General features: G+C 38.6%; 1 protein-coding gene across 1 annotated transcript; it reads right to left on the reverse strand.

Annotated features, from left to right (window-relative positions):
- Positions 1-6: 6 nt before the first annotated feature.
- On the reverse strand, positions 7-21,916 carry LOC130905628 (ras-GEF domain-containing family member 1B-B-like). Its single transcript, XM_057819191.1, has 13 exons — positions 21,668-21,916; positions 12,177-12,695; positions 11,952-12,074; positions 11,296-11,433; positions 10,932-11,147; positions 9,934-10,008; positions 6,617-6,709; positions 6,447-6,549; positions 3,937-4,016; positions 3,636-3,827; positions 3,246-3,369; positions 1,182-1,254; positions 7-1,101 (listed from the first exon to the last, which is right to left on the reverse strand). Exons 2-13 carry the CDS (start codon positions 12,687-12,689, stop codon positions 1,068-1,070), a joined length of 1,764 nt encoding a protein of 587 aa, XP_057675174.1. The 5' UTR covers positions 12,690-12,695; positions 21,668-21,916; the 3' UTR covers positions 7-1,067.
- Positions 21,917-23,543: the final 1,627 nt, after the last annotated feature.

The raw sequence follows: 23,543 nt of genomic DNA on the forward strand, positions 1-23,543 counted from the left end.
ATTGTTTTTTTTTTGTTTATTTGCAAGAAAAAATAGACGTATATAGCTGTCTTTTCACAAATGTTTAGTAAATGTAAACACGTAATACACAGGAAGGTTTCAGCAAAGCACACGTACAGAAAAAAACATTTTTATAAAACATTTACAACATACAATGAGTTTATTCTATACAATCAAATTGATCCAGATGTCTCCTCATTGTAAAAAGAGCCATGGAGGATGACATTTCCTATTTACGTTAAAGCTGTACTCCATTAACGCGCAAACACACTTCTGTCAACGCTTTACAAACCAGCATGGTGACTACATAAAGAAATAAACATTCATTCTTACACTTTTTGATACAAAATACAAGTTAATACTGTAGGCATAAAGTCCAGTTAGAAAACAAACAGATGAAGTGCATTGTTTAGCTTGTATGACATTACACAAAGGGTTCACAAAAATGCCACAAAGGAGTTCATGTCGGAGTAATATATATCATTGCTGTCATTGTAAATGAAGCTCTCAACAAGACAAAAAGGCAGAATATCTGCTTCCTGGCCTCTATCCATTGTGTTGCAATAAAACACTTTGGTCCTTGAGTGTCTCTGCTTTCACAATACATATATACAAGGTGGGAGTGTTATCATAAGTGATTGCTGGACACATTTCTTTCCACACTGGCAGGAATACACCAAGTCCGCCCAAAGTTTCCAAGTCAGTCCCAGCAGTAAGTGCTTCAGACAAAAGTGATGATCCAGTCAAAAAAATGACAAGGTCATGAAATCATGCAGCAGCTAGAATCCTTCAGCATAGGAGGGCTCAAATCACAAACAGTATACCTATGATCATTTTGCAGTTATTACCTCATTGACAGTGAATGATCACTGTCAGTCCTCTTAGTTTATAAGGATTTAATGTCTATCCCCATCAATAGAACCGAATGAGTTCAAGTCTTTACACTAAATTGCTTATCTGAGAAAATGCAGACAGCTCTTTGTACTATATAGCATATGTATGGTCATGTAGTTTAACATGCTATTTGACATGTTTATTTACACCCTGCAAAATGGAAGAGATTGTCCTCATGATCGATTCTCGCGATGCAACAGGGAGGATCTGTGAAGGAAAAAAAAGAGAACTTTAATAAAAAGATGACTTTTGAGTGTTTGTGATAGTTTTTATGTATGTGGACTCACCGGAGAGATCGACGACTGTCTTTTTCCATATTGTTCTCGGGCCCTTCACTCTCATAAGAGGTTAGATGCAACTCTGTACAAGCAAATCACCACACGCAAATGTCAGTCATTTTCACACAGAGAAGGGACAGGAGGTGCCCCAAAAACACTGCTTGAATCGTGATACAAGGTCAGTTTATGACACTGTAATTTAGAGCTGTCCCGATTAGTCGATGTCATTGATGAGTCGACGAGCACACTATCCCGTCGATAGTTAATAACCCTTTAACATTGAACATGTCGGCGACATGTTTACGCATATCTTTTTTGAAGCCTCATCACGCTGTAATTACGTCACCCAAGTGCTGCTGGTTGCTCTCATTTAAAAGTGCGGAAGTCAATGTCCACACCAGTTTTTATTTGAAGTCAATCGACCTAGTAAAACGGGAGATGATGTCATTTGAGTTTATAGTTTAAGTGCACTCATAAATAAGCAATAAAACGCTGCATGGACCATGTGTTTATCTCCATATTTCCATCATTTCTTGTCCTTTTTCAAAACCGAAAGCAGCACGAAAGACTACAAATTCCAAGAGCCGTTGTTAGGTCAAGAAGGATGAACCTAATGTGAACATTTTTAATAAATTGCCGAGTGATGTGCCACCTAAGGAAAGGGAGGCATGGGAAGTGAGCAAAGGCCGGTTGGATTGAGCGAACGACTTTAAAGCGTGCGGAATGAATCGAAAACTAAATTTAGCGCAACCTAATGCATTATTTCATTAACGCAAGGAAGAGGATGAGCCGTATTTGTCATTGGTTTCCTCGGATGAGTTGGCATCTTGGCGAGTAAAAGTGACAGCACCGCGCAAACAGCGGAAGAGTGGTCTGGGTGACGTTGTGTGTGATGTAGCTCCGTGAACTGTTCAAGAGGAAACTTTATCATGCCTGAAAAATTAAACTGAACTACTTGTCAATATTTTGGAAATACTTTTTTTCAATGTTATATTTCATTTTTTAGTTTACTATCAATCTTTTCAATTTGTATATAGATGTGTATTCGAGAAGCTTGATTCCATGTACTTTTGATAAGGTGATTGGTACAATACCTAACCTCACAAAGAGATATCCTCCAAACTCTTTTTGTGTTAGATGATATACACACACACACATATATATATATATATATATATAGATAGATGTATACATATATATATTTTTTCCCCTCACTATTTTGCACTGTATATAACCTGTTTTGCCCATAGTATGTGTTAAGGCTAAAAATGCCCATGACCATACCTGCTGTTTGTGTTGAATTGTCAAACATAAAACTATTCAGTCTAATTTTTTTGTATTGAATGTTTATCCTAACAAGTTGAATAAATAATTATCAAGCTTCAAAACTGTTGGTCGAGCATGTTAGGATGTCAATGGGACATCAACATTACACATTTTAAAAAAGATTTTTGGCTTTTTTTTTTGTTTTTTTGTTTGTCTTTTTGGGTCCAAAATGTTGATTATTATTGGTCAGTGAAGAAAACCACCGTTTGGACATGGTGTTGTGAAAAAAGGGACCCAACCTGGCCATTGTGAATAATTTTTTCTTTGAAATATGAAGGCAAAATCAAAGGCATGCAAATTCAGCCAAAATAGGCTTAGATGTTAAAGGGTTAAAAAAAAAAAAATATATATATATATATATATATATATATATATATATATATCCGATATATATCCGTATATTCAATATATTGTCACACCCCTACTTAGAACAATATAAACATACCACAAAAAAGGGGAAAGAATTGTTTTGAATCCTGTTGGAAAGGTGAAGTCACAGTCTGCAGATTAATTGGGAGAAAAATAATTGTTTGGGACAGCCGTACTCTAATCCAATGAAACGCACTAATGGTTAAATAGGTTAAATAACCAAGTAGTGAACTTAGAACCCACGAGTTTTTGACAGTATTAACATTAATTAAAGGGGTAATGGGCCAGAAACACTAAACAGAGGAACCATTGCACATTAGTGTGTCAATCTTTGTGTAATGTAGAACAAAACAACAAGTTAAAAGCAGTTTGACTGACCGTCTTCGGCGAAGATCGGCGTGGTGACCAGATACTGCAGGATTCTGCGATCCCTGTCGAACGGGCATATCACCTGACGCCACACTAGGAACTCGCTAACCTGCTTTGCCAGCTCCCAAAGTTTCTGGGAACAAAAAAAAAAAAAACTGAATTTAGCACATTATTTAGCCATAAGGTGGCGGTATAAAGTTGCTGTGAATACAACATATGGGAAGCCTGCTATCACATTGCCATTAAAAACTCTCATACTGTCTGACACAACTGGAATTTCTGGCTCCCAAGTGCAACAATTAAAAGAAGAAACACATAAAGAAGACTTGTTCTTGTACTGTTAATGCAGCCTCATTTAATCAAGCAAGCAAAAAAAGGTCACTTCAGTTGTGGGCCAACCTCAAAGTTGATGTGCCCATTAGGCAGCCTGCTGGCACAGCCTTCATTCAGGAAGTAAATGTCTTTGATGAGCAGGCTGAAGAAAGGAATCACTATCTTCTCCTGGACGCTGTGTGCAGTCTCTGACCTCTGGGTGGCGCCGCGCAGTGCAGTGCGATAATTGCTAAAGTTACTGGACGGATCCATCTGATGCTAAATGAAGACAGACGCACAAAATATTAGACATTCGAGCGCAAGCATCTTTGTGTAACTGCACATTGGGATGACCCAGGATAACATTTAATGTGTGTGAGGTTCTCACCTCGAGAATTTCAAACTTGTCAGTGTTGACTTTACTCCAAGTCTTTTTCAGTCTGGCAACAGGACTCATGTTCATCCCAGCTGAGACACCACAAAAAAAAAAAAAAAAAAGAAAATTTAGTACAGAGATTCCATTTCGGTCTTTCTGTAATGCAACACAATGTAATGTAAACAATTATGTCCAATTGTATAAAAAGCAAAGTTCCCAAATCTCCTTTAACAAAATCTGCCATTTCACAGCTCTGAATAATAAATCCCGCAAAGACGGACCAGAGGGAAAGACCTTCTGTTGATAAGCCTTTGGCAAACAGGCGGCCATAGCAACAAAGTGATAGTTGCGATCTCTGTCACGCCAACGGTGGCTATTTAAAAATGCCACCCTGAGGTGGCGTCATGCCTGCTGTGTTTGGCTCGGTGCAAACAAAGAGACAAAAAAAAAAAAAAAACAGCCCAAAACAGTGAGGTCAAAATGGATGCTGTTGAAAAGACTAATTAGAACCAACAAGGCTATGATGGCCCATTTAACAATTGACATGATCAGCGTGGCTGTAACCATTGCAACCCTAGCCTTAAGGCAGTGACCATGCGAAAGTATTAATCTCCAAATTAATTACTTCTTGTTTATCCAAAATAAAAAATTATGATAGCATTTAACGGCTGGAGCATTGGTTCCCACGACTTTCACAGGTAAATTCACCGAACCCTTCAGAATTTCATAATAAAGCCATTTTTTAACGAATTCAAAACTTAGCAAGCTAGCATCTAAGTGAATTCCTGTTCAAATTTCTTCCAGATTTCACATTTACTACAAATACTTTTGCCTTTTGCCGTTGATTTTCACGTTGGAAAATGAAATGAAACTCATTTATTTTCACACTGTTGCTTTTTTGTTTTCATGTCTACAATGTCATATTATTGTTGCATCCTTGCATTGTATACTATTTTCTTTGCGTAAAATGACACAAATGTTTTATTTATTTATTTTTTTATTTACCGTGGTACCTCTACACACGAAGTTAATTCATTCCAGGACCTTGTTTGACCTTTGTAAGTCGAAATGGTCGTATATCGAGCAGGATTTTCCCATAAGAATACATTATAATTCCATTAATTTGTTCCACAGCCCGAAAACCTACACTAAATCCTTAATAAATACTGCTGTTACTATTGCAAATACCAACTACAAAGAGCAAATCATATACGTACATTATGCATACAAATCGGAATAATAATATAATCATAGTAATAATAATAATAATACCTGCAATAATGTAACTAACAAATTAGGTTTTTAATGTGGCGGTTGTATTTTGCGTGGTGTACCTGAACGCACCGCGGGGCTGACGGCAGAGTGAGAGAGCGTGCAGTTGAGCTATTACTTTCCCTTTTAACATTCTGTTGTTGCTGGAAGTTGGCGTGTTGTGTTGCACAACTTTCTGAAATAAATTATTAAAAAACTGACAAAGCTGGCGATCTCTTTGGCGATGGTCCCACAATAATAATTGTCACCTTAACTAATAAAGACTGGCGAACGGAGGTCTGAGAAGTATTGTCTAGCAGTTCAGGGATGCGCACCCCACGCTCATATTTTTTCCATCATTCCATCTTCATTTTAATGCTAATCCTCACATTTTTTCTTTTTTCACCACCTGCTTTAACATTCTTGGAATCCATGTTGATTTCTCTCACAAGAAAATCCACCCTGCGTCCGTCTTGCGGGAAAACAATGAAATTGCGATGCTGTCATAAATCGTCGTATTTCGGCCATTTCGTCAGATGTAGAAACAAATGGCAAGTCAAATTTTAATTTGGTTGTTGAAAAGATTGTGTGTCGAAGCGATCGTGGTACCACTGTATTTTTAATTATCTACACAGTTCACACTGTCTGTGGTTTTGTTATACTTCCTCATACCAAGTGTCAGTCAACCTTCCACTGAGCAAACCAATCTCACCTCCCATTAGATAGAGGGCTAACCTTCACCAAATCCCTGAGGCTTACTACTGAACCCAAGTTAAGAACCACTGAGCTAGACAATGCAGTTCGTATTAAAAAAAAAAAGTGATCCATGAATTATGTGCTCCAACCACATAAGCTGAATTAGGCAATTTTTTTAAAAAACAAAGATTTTCAATTCATTATCATGTATGTGTTGCAGCTACCTGCTTTCTAATGGGGCTCATATTGGCAATTTCTACCTAGTTGGAGCTTGCTAAACTGCGAACCTCGGAATTTGCCCAAATTGTCTGCTTCAAGTAAACATGCTCGATTTACTGTTCATTTTCCTGGCATGGATTCTATAAAATAATACACGTTTGGAAACTGTTGAGGACTAATTTGATTTGTTTTAAAATGATTTGAGGGCATTAGTGTTGAAAATCCCTTCCATATGTAGTATTTTAGCAAGATAATACTCTTGCAAAAAATGTTTGAGTTTTCAGTCAGGCCTCCCCAAAAAGGGGTTTCATTTGTTGGAAGATAAACAGGTAATTGAAGAGGGCCTAAATACTCACTGATGATGGCCATTAGGGAGTTAAAGTTGCCAATGTTGAAACACTCCTGAGCTACATCGATGAAGAATTCGATGATCCGCGCTCTGTGCTTCTTCTTCACCGGCTGCAATGCAAGAACACAGTCAACCAAAACATCCAGGCAAAACTTTTCAGACTCAAAATGAACGTACCATACAGATTTCAGTGGCCACAAGGTAACTAAGTCTGTTGAACCAGTTCACGTACGCCTCCAAGTTAGTGGTCTTGCGTTTTCGGAAGAAACCCTGGAAAAACAGTGAGCGAGAAGGTGGTCAAAACATGAGATATGTGGGTTAAGTTTAAAAATGCTCCACTAAGCCATCCATTTTCTGTTGTCATTACCCTTTTTAGCGCCACAAAGATTGACTGGAATTTGAGCTCTAAGTGACAGTCAGGAGAATCAGTCAGAAGGATATAATAAGCCATCGGGTATTTTGTGTGTGCGTTAATGAGACAATTGATTGTATAAAAAAATTAAACGGCTTGAAATGACTATTCTTACAATGAATTTGATCTGTGAGAAAAAGAGGAAAAATATAAATGGATTTGACATCAAATACTGATGCACATGCATAACTAAAATTCAAATGTGAGTTCTGTACACACACATACTGTTTAAAGTTTACATCCCTATATTTAGCCCTTGAGAATTCTGAGCAATCATATTCATATCTGATAGTTTTCTGAGCAAATACAAGTATTGGCCCAGCTAAGTTGAATGTCATGATTTTTTCACCATATCGATGTTAATTATAAATGAAAAGGACAGGCTTTCTGCCTATCTGTCACTTCCTGCTGGACAGGATCTTGAGAGCACTCACTCCCACACAAGCTCTCCTACACAAAGAATCTATGACGTCTAAAATGTTTTTTTCCAGCTCATTTGCATCTGCCTTCGCATCACCTGGTTTACACAGGGTGTTTGTGATGGGAATGTTTTCTAAGGGCACTATCATATAAGAATTACACTTACTATATGTCCATTATAATAGCATTAATAAACTCTAAAAACGCAATTGTGTATCGTATATTAAATATATGTTTGTGTAGTGTATGTTTAGCGACATACAGTACATACTGGACTGTCTCAGAAATATAGAATACACAATATACTAATTTTCTGAGACAGTCCTGTACATTAATCCACCATTTAAAGCAGGGGTGTCCAAACTTTTTGCAAAGGGGACCAGATTTGGCGTGGTAAAAATGTGGGGGGCCGACCTTGGCTGACGTCCTTTACATAGAACAATATACAGGACTGTCTCAGAAAATTAGAATATTGTGTATTCTAATTTTCTGAGACAGTCCAGTATATACAAACATACATACAAGTTGTATAAGTACTATTTCAGAGTTGCATAATCAAGGCGACTAATTTCTTCAGCATCTGTGTACTACAAAGCCATTGGACTGCATTCCACAATTCCTCTGCCATTCTTGGTGTGGCCTCAAAAACTGCATTTTTGAAGGCACTAGTTCATGGGGTATGAGGGGATTGGTCTGGCTACTCCATAACTAATCTGGTACAGATGAAAACACATTTTTTTCCACCATCAACCCCATACCTCATACTGAATTCCTTTTACTTCATTTTTGTAAAGGGGCAATACATTGTGTGAATTTGATATACATGCATGTACTGTATATGCAATTTTCATGTTTAGACTTTAACAAAATATGCAATGTTGGCAATATTTCTGTGTAAATGGAAAGCTCTTACAAGGATCTAACGCTCTACTCTAACTAGCTGTGCTGCTATCATTTCCATCACATTCATTCATTTTCTATGGCTTATCAATTTCACAGATGTTGTTGAGCCTATCCCAGTTGACTTTTAGCATGAGGTGGGGTGCATCCTATATTGGCCACCGGGCGTCGATCGCAGTGTTTTCTGAACACTCTGTGTACACAATAACAAGGCGCAGTGAAAATCTTGCCGATTTGATAAAACAATCTCATCATAGACTTCATAATTGTATTGAAGGGTCAGATCGGTCATGCACTGCGCCTCGCATTCAAGTTGGGGGCCGCCCACATCTAGGGAGCTATTCACAAACACACGAATGCAGCGATCGAACGCCGGATTTCTGTTGAAAAAGTACGGGAAGAACAGGTAGGATTGTCTCAGGAGTGATTTGTTCGAGGATTCAAGGTAATTATTATATTTTTCCTACCATGCATGCATTTTGAAACGTTGTGTAAAAAAAATCAATGGGAGAAAGTAGCCGCTACTGCATTGCATTGCTAGCTACATTCACTAACAGACGAGCATTGTACTTCGACATATTTACGTAAAATAAATGCCAACTGCACGTTTTTTTGTTATTGTTTTTTTGCCTTTAACAAAGAATCGAGACTGTTTTACGTCCATATCTATAAAGAATTCCGGGTATTAAGCTTTTATTCTCATGAATTTTCACCGGAAAAGCTCTTTTTACATAGGGCGGCCGCGAGCTACATTTACTAATAGACTAGCATTCTACTTTGACATAATTAAGTAAAATAAATGCTAACCGCACTTTTTTTTTTTTTTTTTTTTTGCTTTCAACCAAGAATCGAGGCTGTTTTACGTCCATATGCATAAAGAATTCAGGGATTTAAGCATTTGTTCACAAGAATTTTCACCGGAAAAGCTGTTTCCCCAAGTCGGCCGCTAGCTAAATTTACTAACAGACTAGCATTGTACTTCGACATATTTAAGTAAAATAAATGCTAACTGCACAGTTTTTTTTTTGCTTTTGACCAAGAATCGAGACTATTTTACGTCCATATCTATAAAGAATTCAGGGATTTAAGCATTTATTCACAAGAATTTTCAACAAAAAAAGCTCTTTGTCTGCGATTCCACTCGGTCAGCTTTGACGGCTTCGCCAACAATGCAGGCCCCCTATTTTTTGGCCCAGCGCCCCGTCAATACATTATATTATGAAGTCTATGCTTTGATATATTTATAAAATAGTGGTGCCACACAGCTACTCCTCAGAAAGCTTTCCCATTCTAACCCTTCAACAAAATGGTCTTACATAACCTTATGAGGGCCCAACACACAATGATTGAGTGGTTGTCCGCTATAGTGCTGATTGCAAGGCAGCTTTCAGATGACTCACAGCTCTTTCCCATTGTTTGATGGACTTTGAAAAGCTACTTTTTTTTTAAGGAAAAAGGTACAAAATTCAACCTCAACAGCCAGGAGGATGCTTCATGTGGTTTTGAAAGCAATTTAACTCTCCGAATTAGTGAAAATAGAAAAGAAAGAAAATTGAAATTCACTGTTTTCTTTAATTGAAGTTGTTAATTACAAACCTAACAAACTATGTGCAGCAACTCGTTGCTTTTTAAGAGAACACAGCATTTATATCTATAAAAACAAAACAAAGAAAACGCTCCCGTGTGGTTGCACTGTTGTCTGTTTTGAGTTCACTTGTTGCACACAGCCGCAATTTATGACTGGTCAATGAACGTTTGATACCTTGTGATTCTCCAGAGGGTCCTTCAAGGCGAAGGTCTGGATAAACTCTTCTGGTCCAATAAAACTCAGCCTGTCCTGTGGGGGAAAAACACAGAATACATTAAAAACAATAACGAGATGCTGATGAATACAAATCCTTAAATGCTTTACCACAAAAAAGTGCACACATCTGACACAGCCCTGGCAAATGCTTTTTAAAGGCTCACAACAAAACAAGCCTGAAATCCTTATTTTTAAAGAGAATGTAAACACCCACTATATTCAGATTTATGGGTAAAACAGTTTTATAAAGTTTCATATGAAGCTTTAAATTGAGTATTTGAATGATGTTTTTATACACATTTTGTATATTTACCAGTACAGGTCGACAGATATATCGGCTGGCCAATTTATCGGGCCAATATATGGACTTTTTTCCATCATCAGCCAATTAACCAAAAACAAACAAACAAAAAAACCCTACTTTTTTAAAACTGTATCCCTGACTGGCAGTAGGTCCTCGCAAGGACCCAGCATCGGCTTAAAGGCAGGCTGCTGCAGGTAAGCTTTGGGCTTGCTTGTTTTTTAAATATTGTAAAAAAAAAATAATAATAATAATAAAATAAAAATCTTGCATGAGAGAATATGCAATGTTGCTTTAGCCTTCTAAGGTGTTTACTGAGTGATCCTTAAAATCTAAATGTAATTCATAGCATTAGCGTAGCATTTGTGTTAGCATTACCTTTAGCATGGCGAGCGTCCTCTTTGCACTCTTATCACGTCGTGACGTTTTCATGGGTTTAAAATATCATCTTAAAAACTGGCTTTGGATATCAGCAATTGGCCGATTATTATTTTTTTTTTTATTTTATTTTTTTTTTTAAATATTGGCATCGGCCTTTGAAAATCCCATATCGGTCAACCTCTATTTATTAGTCCTTGTAGCATGACACTACAAATATAAAGACAACCACTTGTAAATCCCAAAACAAACATATGAAGAACCAAAAAGTGCTAACCAGTTCAATGTGTGTCAGCTGTTGAGCAAGGATAAAAGGGTCATCGCACACGCTCAGCACATCACTTCTTGGCGCCGACTCCCTTTTGCTCTTCAGGGATGGGGGACGCTCGGTCACCACAGCGCTCAACGCAGCTATTGCCTCCTCGTATTGGCCGAGGGCAGACAAGCGCTTTATCAAGCGCTGGGTCATCTGTTGCATGGCACGCCATGAGTACTGGTGAAAACAATACAGCAATTTAAAATTCAAAATTTAAGAAAACAAATCTATTTCCACAAATTGTTCACGATGTTGTAAGGAAGAGGCGTGTCAGTGCAGTTTGTTTTGAAGCGTGTTTCAACTATGGAAAAAAATGTACACTAACTTCATCCCCTCTGGCCACATGGTGGGTCATGTCCTTGAGGCAACGCATCATCCGCTCGTCCCTAAAGTCATACGGGAAGGTCTCGGTCCACTCCGTCAGCAGCTGCACCAACTTTGGCGCCACTTCGCGGAAACGGATCTGAAAAAACATCACGTGACATTGGAACTGGCTTTGCTCAAGGTTTGTTTTGGCAAAATTCTGATAGTGGCTTCTTATCTACTTTGTCCATTTAACAGGTTGTGGTTTTATTTAAGATCTCCATGTTTGTCTTCATTCAATTCCCGCAAGCACAGCATGTTTGTGTTCAACTAAACAGGTCCAGATTTGAAACTGAGTATGTCGTAATTGTGAGAGGAGAATTGAGACCAAATTACCATAACAGTACACAGTATACACTTTTCTTGACATTTCTGTTTGGAAAGTGTGCTGTGTGATTAAAAGATTAAAAATGTGGGTTAACTAAATACATGCTTTGAAACATGGGCTTGGAAAATTGTCATGGATGCAGTTTGTTCAAATGTGCCCGTGTGTGGCTGTTAAGTATGTACTTAGCTGGTGGGAACATGACTCTGTTTGAGATGTAACAATGTTGGAAATGTTCATTTGGAGGCACGTGAAACTGTATAAGACTCAGACTGCGTAAATATTTTGCTCACTTTATCCAGCAGGGTGTCTCCAGATCGCTGCTGCTCCACACACAGGTGACAAACCCGCGTCATGAGCTCGTAGGGGTGCAGGAAGAGGCGTGAGCTCAGCAGGAAGGTGAAAACATACGACCTCTAATCATGTCAAGGATACAAAAAAAAACAAGGCTGAGTGAGCACTAAAAAAGAGGGTTACATTTATGGAGAGAAAGAAAATGAACATGGCTTTTGACTTACATCGGGGTAGTAGTCCAAGGTTGGGACTAAGTGTTGGATCAGTGCCTCGAGAGATGCTGAAACCAAACTGTTGTCGTGGTAGCACATTTCTCCATAGCTGGCAGTGACGCCGTGCCCGTACAGCCGGTTTTTGGCTGCGGAGTTGCTTCGGCAGGACTGCTCGCTTCCACTGCTGGTTTGGCGGTGCACTCGTGCAGGACAGGTAGTGCTGTGTTGTCGCGGGCTTTGAGGCTGCGTGCTGTACTGCTTGTCCGAAACAGCGCTCCTGCTGCTGTAATGACGCTCTTTAGTGCTAACTGACTCAACAGGTACACCATAATATACACTGTGAGCATGTGGTATGTCGTAAGGATTCTCTGCCGAAGAATACGCGCCATTATAGACGCTTTCCTTGGTGGTCTTTACTGAGCTGCAGTGGCGGTATGGGCTGTGTGACTGCTGGTAGTTGTTGTTGTTGCTGCTGTAAAGTCCGCAAGTGCTGAACTTTCCCGCATATGGGGTTGTTGGAGGCATGGTCAACTGGGAAGAGAAGAGGATTAAGAAGAAATTATTACTCTCAATATATCAACTAGTGCAGCAACGATTAACTCGGGCAATTCGATTAGAAAAAAGCTTTCAATCAAATTTTGCTGCTTCGAGGATTCGTTTGTTGAGAGTGACGTTGTAATGGTTTCTTTGGAAAGTGTTGCATTTAGTTTTATTATTTGGGTGGATACTCTGCCTTCTAGTGGTAATAGTAAATATGCCACAACTCGTTTTACATGGTTTAATCCAGCTGCTCCCAACATAAGGTATGTTTTTGTTTGAGCTAATGTTTGTTTATGTATTCCTTATTTAGTTTAGAAGTATATTTAGCAGTTTTCTGTGAGAATATGTGTTTGAACGATTCGTTAAGAGGTTTATAAAAACAAAAAACGTTTGCATTTTATAGCATTTAAGCTAGCGGACTTTTGCTATGCAAGCACAGGTATTTTAATTTATTTTCAAATGCATTTATTACTCTTGTGAAATGAAACACTCGGGGATTTTGTATTTGCATTTAATGCTCAATTAAAAGTGTAATCTGAGTAAGCCAAAATTAATGCAAGCATAAACACTTGTTTATTTGTCTTACATATCCTAAAATGTACTCTGCAACTCATTAAATGTTCGTAATCCGATGACTCAAGCTAACTGGTCGATAGATTAAACTGTTACTTAAAAAAGCGATAGCTGCAGCCCTGACCCTCACCTTATATTCTTCATCAGTTTCAAGATCCTTTTGGGGTATTAATGTAGTTTTACCTACTATCTTGAGGCATCTATAAGCAATTCAGAAACAAGTACAACGAAACCAATCTATGTGTATTTGCTTCTTTTTTCATGGTAACTGTGAATAAGAAATGGTGTTGTTTGGATGTTCAGATGTATGTAAAAATCCCACTTTTGTATAAGCACACAAATTTGCACTATAAAACTCTTTGGTAACCTGTTGACTATACAATGCCTGGAATGTGGTGAATCTTTAAGCGAGAATTGTGCAAATATTGTGAGTGCTGATCTCTCAGAGTTGAGACTCAGAAGTGTGTCAAAGTAATTACGCTTAAGTCACATAATTGTATCCCTCCTCTGTGAATTCCTTCAGGCTTTGAACTTTGTGAAGACACTCCATGTTGAAAGTGGAAACTATTCACTCATGTTTTTATCCTATATATAAACCACCAATTGTGCTCCAGTTGCACTTTTGTTACTTTTTTCAGCCTTAAAGGAAAACAAACAGGCGCATGGTCTCAGGACAGCAGTGATTTTATTGTCTTAATGGTGAAGTTAATTGGATCTGAGTAAGGTAAGCTGATCCTAAATCACCACCCAGGCATGCTTTAACTCTGGAGCCATCCGCATCCTATCTTAGAACCATATGGCAGTGTAAATCAAGCTGGGCTTACATGCACGCGCACAGACAAAACCCATACTTCAAACACTGATGTGCATATACAGTGTGTCAGAAAACAAAAGCCCACAGGAATCCGGCAGACTTTTGTTTGTCCATCACACAGCCAACAGAGGAGGGTCTGCTTCAGCCAACCTCATGCACGCACTCTCTATGACATGCACACAAATAGGCGTACACTTGGCTTCACGCCAGTGCCAGCCCGTCCAGCGGCAGTTTGTCTAGTGAACTCTGCGAATTGCAGTTGTCCTCCTAACCGAGTTAAAAGATTACTGTGGCTTTAACCCTGCTCAATTTACAATATGTCATCTGGAAAACCCAACAAAAGTGGTCAACTACACATGAAGGCAAACCCATTTTGTTCTTCTTCCAAGCTTGCGCTGAGGGGTGCCCATCTTTAAAAGGGGGGTGGGGATCTCGTGGCATCTAAAACATTTGGCTCTTCCGTTCTGGGCTGACTTCTTTCGAAGTTGACCCCTGTGAAATTTAGTACTTCCATAATGCAGCTTGAAATCTTACACTAAATTGTAGGTTGGACAACTTAATTATGACATGGGGAGTATAATTTAAAGTTAGCATTCACTATGATTTTGAACTCCAAAGGACTAAAGCCTTTGAAACGTAATTTGATGTGGGAATAAAAGTACAATAAATGCCTAAACTAAAAACCACGGGTATAAAGACTCTGTTTAGCCAATGACTATGTTAATTTATACTTTTTTAAATTCATTGGCTCTTTAATCTGGAAGGATTCGTTTTCATGACATAACAGCCAGTAACTTATCTGTAAGCCAAAAAGAAGTCCTGTCAGTTCATCAAAAGGTTAAGTGAAGTTAAGGAGGAGCAGCAGGCAAACATCATCATCTCCCTAATGGATCTAAACTATGACACATTGCTCTGGTTTCAAAATGACATATGTTGTAAAGCAATTAATCTAGCAAAGTTTAGATCTGAGAATTTTTTGTTCATGTTGCTTAAAAGTTGTCGAGGAATGAAAGTTGTCAGTGAATGAAAGTGTAGCGTTTGCTGTTGTGTCATCAGGTTGGTATAGCTAGCTTAAACCACCCTGCACAATACTGTGTGTCAATACTTGACACACACAAGATATATTCAATTTAGGGCTGCAGCTATCGAATATTTAGTAATCGAGTAATCGACTGAAAACTATCGATTAATCGAGTAATTGGATAAAACTTTTTTTTTTTAGGTAAAGAGCATTTTAAATATACATGAGAAAAAAAGACGTTTAATCCAATATTGAACCATTTTCAGTCAATCAATGTCTTTATTTTCGATGTACATTGTTGAAAACAGCCAACAATTGCATCTCAGTTGTGACTAGACAAAAAAATTCACTGCTTTCACTCAAAAAACCTCTAGATCTTATAATAAAAAAACAACATATTTCTCACCTAATAATGTAATTACGCTTGATAACACACATCACTTGAAAGCTACGCGTTTTTCCCACGTGTTTCAACTGAATATCCATTTGTGTCAAGCTATTTTTAAGTTCTAGTTAAGTTTTAAGTTAGTCTAAACTGTAAGTACTGATAGGATTTTGAATTTTTGCAGTGTTCAAAATAAATGTATGATACCTGCTGTATTGGAGCACATTAGTGACCAGTGCTACTTGGTGTTTTATTCAGCAATGACTACTGAGCTAAAACTGACAGTTAGCTTTATTATGTTTTAATTTTACACCCTCATCACTCTACAGCGCTGTGTTTTTACAGATTAAATAAAGCCTGTATGTAAGACACGTTAGCCACGCATCGACAGTGGTCATAATCAATAGAAACCTAGCCCTCCGAAGGGCTAACGTTACGTGTGCGAGTGACACTAACGTTAGATGTATTAGCGCTCGGAAGTCTACTGCTTAAAGATGGCAGCTGTTTACTAACGCTGCCCAGACGCGGCCGAGTCTATCATTTCGCATCTAGTTATAAATGCATGCGATATCTATGAGACGCATCAGACACTACCTGCTACCGAACTAGCATCATGCAGGCGTAGTTTTTAGCAACGTCGGCGTAGTTTGTAGCGGCTGTCGGCTGCAGTAAGGATTTTTTTTTTCTTTTTTTTAAATTTATTTCTACGCACCAGCGGATTGTCTCGTATTAAAAGTAGTCCGGGCAAAACGTGATGCAAGCAAAATTAAACGATTCCTCGAGGTGAACAAAATTACTCGGCTCAGTTTTTAAACTCGAGTTACTTGAGTTGCTCGAGTATTCGTTTCAGCTCTAATTCAATTCATATTGTTGTTGTTGTTGTGTACACTATCATTTTGAGCTATTCCTCCACAGGGTTGTCAAAATTGAAACGTTGTATCCTGATATGATATTTAATTACAAAAGTATCAATACACAGCCCATCATAGTTTTTTGTTGTGTAGTTTCTACATAGAGATATTAAAGGAACTGTTTGGTTAATTGTATTATTATTTTTATCCAGCTGCCATTAAGTCTGTTACAGTACCCCAATTGTGACAATCGGTGACCCCTTTTTTCATTAATCTATTTTCGCACTACCACAGTTCACCATAAATTTGTTGTCATGGGGGAAATTTGATTTTGCACTACTATTCATAGTTAGTGTTGCACCGATACCATTTATTGGGCCCGATACCGATACCTGGCTGTGCAGTATCGGCCGATACCGATACCATTCCGATACCACTGTTTGGTATATATAATAATATATATATATATATATGTATGTATGTATAAGGGATGCAACGATACAGTTAAGTCACGGTTCGGTACGATTTTCGATACAATTCAATACATTTAATGCTCTGAAACAGAAAATACAACTGTTATTATTATTTTTATTTTATTTTTTTGTATCAAGCAAAAATAACAGTGCCATCATATAAACAAGCATTTTAGTGCATAATATTTATGTGCCCACTTCTTACTGATCTGAAGAAATTTTGTATATAAGTGCTGAGAACAATCTTTACTGTTTACTGTAAAGTGGTGCACACTGCTGATTGCTGCAGCTCTCTTAGCAGCTATATTTACCATATAAGCAAAACATCCTATTTGTGGTCCGAGTCCATCTGTAACATGTGCTGAATTAAGAGTATTTGCAGCAATATCTATAGTCACTGGTATGGATTGATTTGGCCTGCTTAACTTCCATTCAGTCATGGCGGTTTCTAATTCATCAATGGACAATATGGCGTCGCTCTGGGCTCACGCAGCTAATGGCATGGGATCTAATGTAGCACATCTAGGTTGCTATTTGATGATATCTAGTGTGTGCGCAACAGAGTTAGCATGGGATCTAACATAGGACATCTAGGTTGCTATCTGATGATATCTAGTGTGCGCGCTGCGCCGCTTGAGTGTTTTCTGCCCACAGAAGTCACTTCTGCTCATTACTGCACAGCGCCAGCATATGAGAATCGACTTTCATAAACAGGACGAGTTTGAAGTACGGCGCTCTTAATTTGCCACTCATTGTTCATCATGAAACCATGAGTTTGTTTAGTCTCTCACGGTCTTAACCTTTCTGATCCCATCGGGGTTCGAAGAGCGGGCGTTAGCTTACGCATGCTAATCGTTTGTGAATGCCATGTTAGAAAAGCAGCGTAACATCGCGTATATGCATTGTAGTGAACATCCTGAATATTGAAGACGAAGATGATATTTTCGTTTGGTAAATTTGAGATAAAAACATACAGATGTCATCCATCGGGATTTGGGAAGTTAGCTCACGTGGGGAAGACAGTTCATTTGCGCTCAAGTGACGCCAGTAGATGGTATCGGCGCCCTAAATGTTGGTACTCATCGATACCGATACCACCAATTCGGGCCGGATCGGCGCCCTCTGCCGATACTGGTATCGGTGCAACTTTATTCATAGTAATGGAGATTTTTTTTTTTTTTTTCATTTTCCTTGTTATTGAGAAATAACATTTATTTTTATGTAGTTTCAAAACTGGTATCAAGTATTGAGTAATTTATTTGAGTCTCGATACAGCGTTGAAAATTTTAGTAGTTACAAAACTATTACTCGGTTATCTGTGAATGGATCACAATGAAACTTGGTTGATATCTTCTACGAATTCTTGGATATTTTTCTTTTGTATTAGGTCTGTTTAACTAATTTCTGACTCATAGTTGCATGCAGTTTAGGATTCTCCAGTAGAGGGACAGCATGCACTTCTGGTCACAGCCTTTAGCCTGTTGTAGCACAAGTGTGTTTGTTTAAACATGAAACAATCCCAAATTTATCACCCACTGTTTTTTTCTGCACCTTCTTTCATTTGGCTTTGTGCCATTGCACCAACTTATTCCAAAGAGACAGTTTTGAATTCGTTAGTGTAAATGGTCTGTATGAATAACTGATATGTGGTAGTGAAAGTTTTTTTTTTTTTTTTTGCATGTGTAAGCCAGACTTCACTGTTGTTAGTTGAACACAATGCCTGGACCTTTAGCACGCCACTCTGTCTAAATCAAATCATAAGATTAAAAATAAATAAATAAAATAGTACTGCCAGCTATGTTTTGGGGGGCTAAAGGATGAATAGGGGTTGGGCTTCCGACAATGGTGGTATTATCTGTCCTGTCATGGTATTAACAATCAAACAAAGACCCGCGGGAAGAGATCAGAGCAGATCTCACACACACACACACACAGACGCGCACCCCCCCACACAGCAGCTTTCATACACTTGCCACCATCAGGCTTTGCGACGCCACTGCCCCGTTTATAGGCTTGCATCAGTTTCACTTCACTCATAAATTGTATAGATTATCCTCACATATATCATCTACATAGATCTTGCAAACTGTAAAGCCATACTTATATTTGTGAAAAGGCCATAAACAAATGAGCATTTATGTCGGTGGCTGTAAAAGATGTGCCTATCGAAACTCATTTACAGATCTGAGCAGATATGAGAAGCATACGCTCTAAAGGGCGAAGGTCGGCGACTATTTGACTTTATGATGTTAAGTATAAACAGCTGGCTCAGCCTTTTAGGCTGTAATTTCGCTCCCGTGGAAGCCAGTTAACTCCTTCGATCATCTACTACGTGACACAGAAAAAGTCAGCTGTTAAACAATTGCATAAGTGGGGGACTTTATACTATGTACTACTAAGTTTTAGTCATAAAAAACCTATCAGTGTTTTTGTTTTATTTCTTTTCCTCCTTATCGGTTACTTATTACAAGATTAGACACAAAAACACTGTATATATTGGTGGCTATGGAAAATATTTTGCAGTTTTCTATGGTTGTATTGTTATAAAAGACAGGATTGGCAAGAAAGCGGGTCCTTAAAAGTATATTATTGTGAATGTGAGCAATCTAAAAGTTACAGAGCTAAGAAAGCTTTATTTCACAGTCCGCACCATGTGATGAAACACTGCCCATTTTGTCACTACTGTAATATACTATAATAGGTAGGTAAAGGAGATGCTTGTTTTTCTCCAGCAGAAACCTTCACAGTCAGGCCTATTAGCAACAATAAACAAGGTTAAAGTCTAAGTACAGTACATTGCGCACTCGTGGTTTCCTCACGGTGGCAAACCTTTTAAAAACAGATTGTAGGGATAGTCACAAGTCGTTCACATTTATCAACCTTTTCTTGGCAAATAAAAACTAAGGAATGACAGGGGGAAAGTCCATCTCCCTCTTGAAAGGAGGCTCACCTTGTTCTATTCTTATTATTGAGGTGGTGGTTTGCAATTTTGTTTATTGGTTAAGCACTTCAAAGTGCCTTTAATTATTATTTTTTTTTATTTGATAGTATATTGGACACGAGCATGACACAGTGATTTATCCAAATCAAAAGTTGCAGTTCAAACAATTTCACTTGAAGCTGTAATATATCATTAATAACATAGCAACAAATATCCTGTTACCTTTCTATATATTACTCACTTCACCAACATCAAATATTGGTACAGTTGCTGCCTGAAATACTATGTGGGTCTTCGGTATTGCTTTTATAGTTAAATTCAGAACTGAGAAATGAAAAGACTCAAAAACGAGTATAACAGTTGGTCTTGAAAATCTGGTAAATTGGGTTACTGGTAAGTCAAGGTACTACTACATTTAGATTTTATTTTTTTTCATCAATTGCAACGAATGCATTATGTGCACACGACTTTTTCAACAGGCATTCTTCTTCAGTGACACATATACAGAATTTTTCAATACACTTAGCATTGAAAATCACTATAATATCCTTACTGAAATATCACAACAAAAAGGTAACAGGAGTAAGTCAACATTTTCCACCTCCTTGTATCCAAATCACAGACCAAACGCATCCAAGTAATAGAGCCAACACCAACTGACATGGGGGTATGGTAGTAATAACTTCTTTTTCAGTATCTGGGTGGTTTCACTGATGCTGAGACAAGTTTCTACAGCAGATCATAAGCGTCACTTTTGATATCTTGTTTCTTTTCTTGCCTTTACAAGCACGAGAATCTGCTATCATATTTGTGCGATGGCAATCTATTGGAAATGGTTGACCCAAAAATAGGGCTCAACAAGGAGACAAGAATACAACAGGATTTGAAGCTTCCATTTTCTATTCCAATAACACAGATAAACACACATTGCGATTTCTGTGTGTGTGCTCTATCTATACACACACACCCTGAATGATCTGGTAGGCTAGTACAGTATTAACCTAGAGTCAGGAGGGATAAAGACACATTATCGCCTCTCCTACGAGGATCTAATAAACCTAAGCTTTGCACATGGGCTTTTCCCCCCACTCATTCCCACGAAAATAATGACAAACCCGATTAGATCCTCAAAAATGAGTGAGGATGTGTCACTTTGAAGGATGAAACAAGATTATTTTTAGACCAGGTAGCGCACCGAGGGATGCTTACTGGCTACCTTTATATAAATTATTAAGTGTTGGGTGTAAATTTAGGGGCTTCAGTGCAATCTGTCAGGTAGGCTGAGATGTAAAGATAAGGGGGGAATGGAATAAGACCGAGAGATGGAGAGCCTTTTAAGTGTTTTTTTTTTGGGACTGCAACTTGGCCTGGAGTACACACACTTTTTTATTCTCCCCATTTCTTTTCCCTGCAGGCACACACAATCTGTTATTCTCTAACTCACATACACAACTACACACAGAGACGGGCACCATGCCTGGTCCACATTATGGGCTTGTGAGTGAGTCAGAACACAGTAAAGTCAGAGGCAAAGCTGCCTGTGAGTGGAAAAAAAGCATGCTGTGCAACCACAGTCCCATCACAGGTGCTGGAGAGCCATGTTTGTTTGTGTGGGGCTACAAGCCTAATTATAGACTCAGTGGTGGTAAACAAATAATAACAAATGGGACAACTGTATAAAACCACGTGTGCCTTTTTCACAAGCTTTATAGTAAAAGACGACGTTACATAACAGTTGACTGATTTTCGTTTCACAGTGTTGAACCTTGGATGAGAGTACAACTTTAAACAACGTAATTAGGATTTAAAACGGTCATTAAGTATTTTTAGCAGCAGGAAAGAATGCATAGTACTGTTAGAAAAAAATATAAACAAGTCATGTCCGAAGCACACGTAACTTCCTACCTTTGGATGCACTGCAGCTCAACGTCTGAAGAGCAGTTAGTGGGCAACACTTTCCGTACTTTCCGCCGGTTGCTGGAACACTCTTATCACATACGGATAAGACTGCACGGTGTGTTCTGTACTGATAAGTCTTTCAGCAGGTTATCCGCGATGTTCTCAGCTCCATTGTGCGAGTCCCATTCTGTTACTTGAGTGTGTTTCCAGCAGTGAATGTTGGAGAGTCGGAGACTTGTACTGACTCTTGCAACAAGGCCTATTCAAATGCACCCACAGAGCCGCGAAACCTGACCAATCATAGCCCAGTGGGCGGTGCCTGGAGGCGCTCAGTGGACCAATAGAGCGGCAGGTGGAGAAAATCGAATTCTAGCCAAATGTTGATTGGTTTGTTGGCCGTCGGTCCAGTTATTTTTATTTTATTTTTTTTCATCGAAAGCGAGAGGCAGCAATGTTTTTGAAGGCTGGAAAATGGAAGGTGCTACGTTTTGTAGTTTAACTCTTTAAAGAGCAAGTGCAAGTGACTAGACAGTTTTAGGTAATTCAATAAAAAGTAAAAATACAACAACCACAACCAAGACCTGGCGTACACATACGTGAACGTCACAATTTGGGGGTACAGTGATCCCTCGCTACTTCGCGCCTCAAGCTTCGCGCCCTGTGTCAATCGCGGATATTTTTCCAATTAAAAAAAGAGATGTCCCGAGCCTATCGTGTAGTCTTCAAATTACTTCTCCCAAAAAGTAATTGCGTTAGTAACTCAATTACCTGAATGTAAGAGTAATTAGTTACTTGGCAAAGTAATTGGTGATAATTAGTTTTTTTCCCCCCCTCAATTAAAAAAAAAAAAAAAAAACATTGACTACACTATGTGAAGTTTTTTGTGAAGGTTTTTGGTACAATTGGCCCGAGCCCAATTCTTTACCCTAATTTACTCTTTACCCTGAATCAACTGTTGAAAGTTGTTAGAATTGCTCCCATTATTGCATTAGTTCCCTTCTCTCTACTTTCGACATATGAAAGTTTTAAAACTGTTTCATCATTTAAAGATAGATTCAAGTCAAGATTTTGCCGATTTAGAAGTATTTTATATAAAAAGTTACTTAGGTTCGCTAGGAAGGTTCTCTACAACAGAGCCGTCCTAAAAAGTCTACTGCTTCAAGATGGCGGCTGTCTACTAACGCATTTAGTGCCATGTCTGTCATTTTGCATCTAGTTATATCTATATACAGTACATGTGATATCTACCATGTCTACCATATCTACCATAACATGCGGGCGTAGTTTGCAGGCTATCGGCTACAACATGTATTATTGGAGCTACCTAGCATCGCGTTTGCTCGGCGTCACAACTTTCTTGCCTCCTCCACACTCCTGCTCTGCTCTGTCGTCTCGGTGAGTCCGTCTCCCTCAGACTTTTCGACCAATATAGTAAGGCATAGTAACGCATGCCTTTCCGTCCTCAGTAACGGTAACGGCGTTGCCAAGATGAGAAAAGTAATTAATTAGATTACCCACTACTGAAAAAAATAACGCCGTTAGTAACGCCGTTATATTGTAACGCCGTTATTAACAACACTGGTAGTCTTACTCGCTCCCTCCCTCCCTCTCCTTGCTCTCTGTTGGTAAGGTAGTGAATGCACTGGAGTTGATGATGATTGACAGGCGTTTAAGATCTGAACTTGCCAGAGAAATAAAACTTTAAAGCGCCGCATTAATGGTGTTATACTTATATAGCGCTTTTCCACCTCTCAAGGCGCTTTACAATATCTCACCATCCACCTAATGGTGACACAGCACCCAGGAGCAACATGGGGTTCAGTATCTTGCTCAAGGATACTTAGACGAGTTCATCAGGGCGAAGAATCGAACCCACAACCTC

This window comes from Corythoichthys intestinalis, chromosome 17 (assembly GCF_030265065.1).
Source record: "Corythoichthys intestinalis isolate RoL2023-P3 chromosome 17, ASM3026506v1, whole genome shotgun sequence".
NCBI lineage: Eukaryota > Metazoa > Chordata > Actinopteri > Syngnathiformes > Syngnathidae > Corythoichthys > Corythoichthys intestinalis.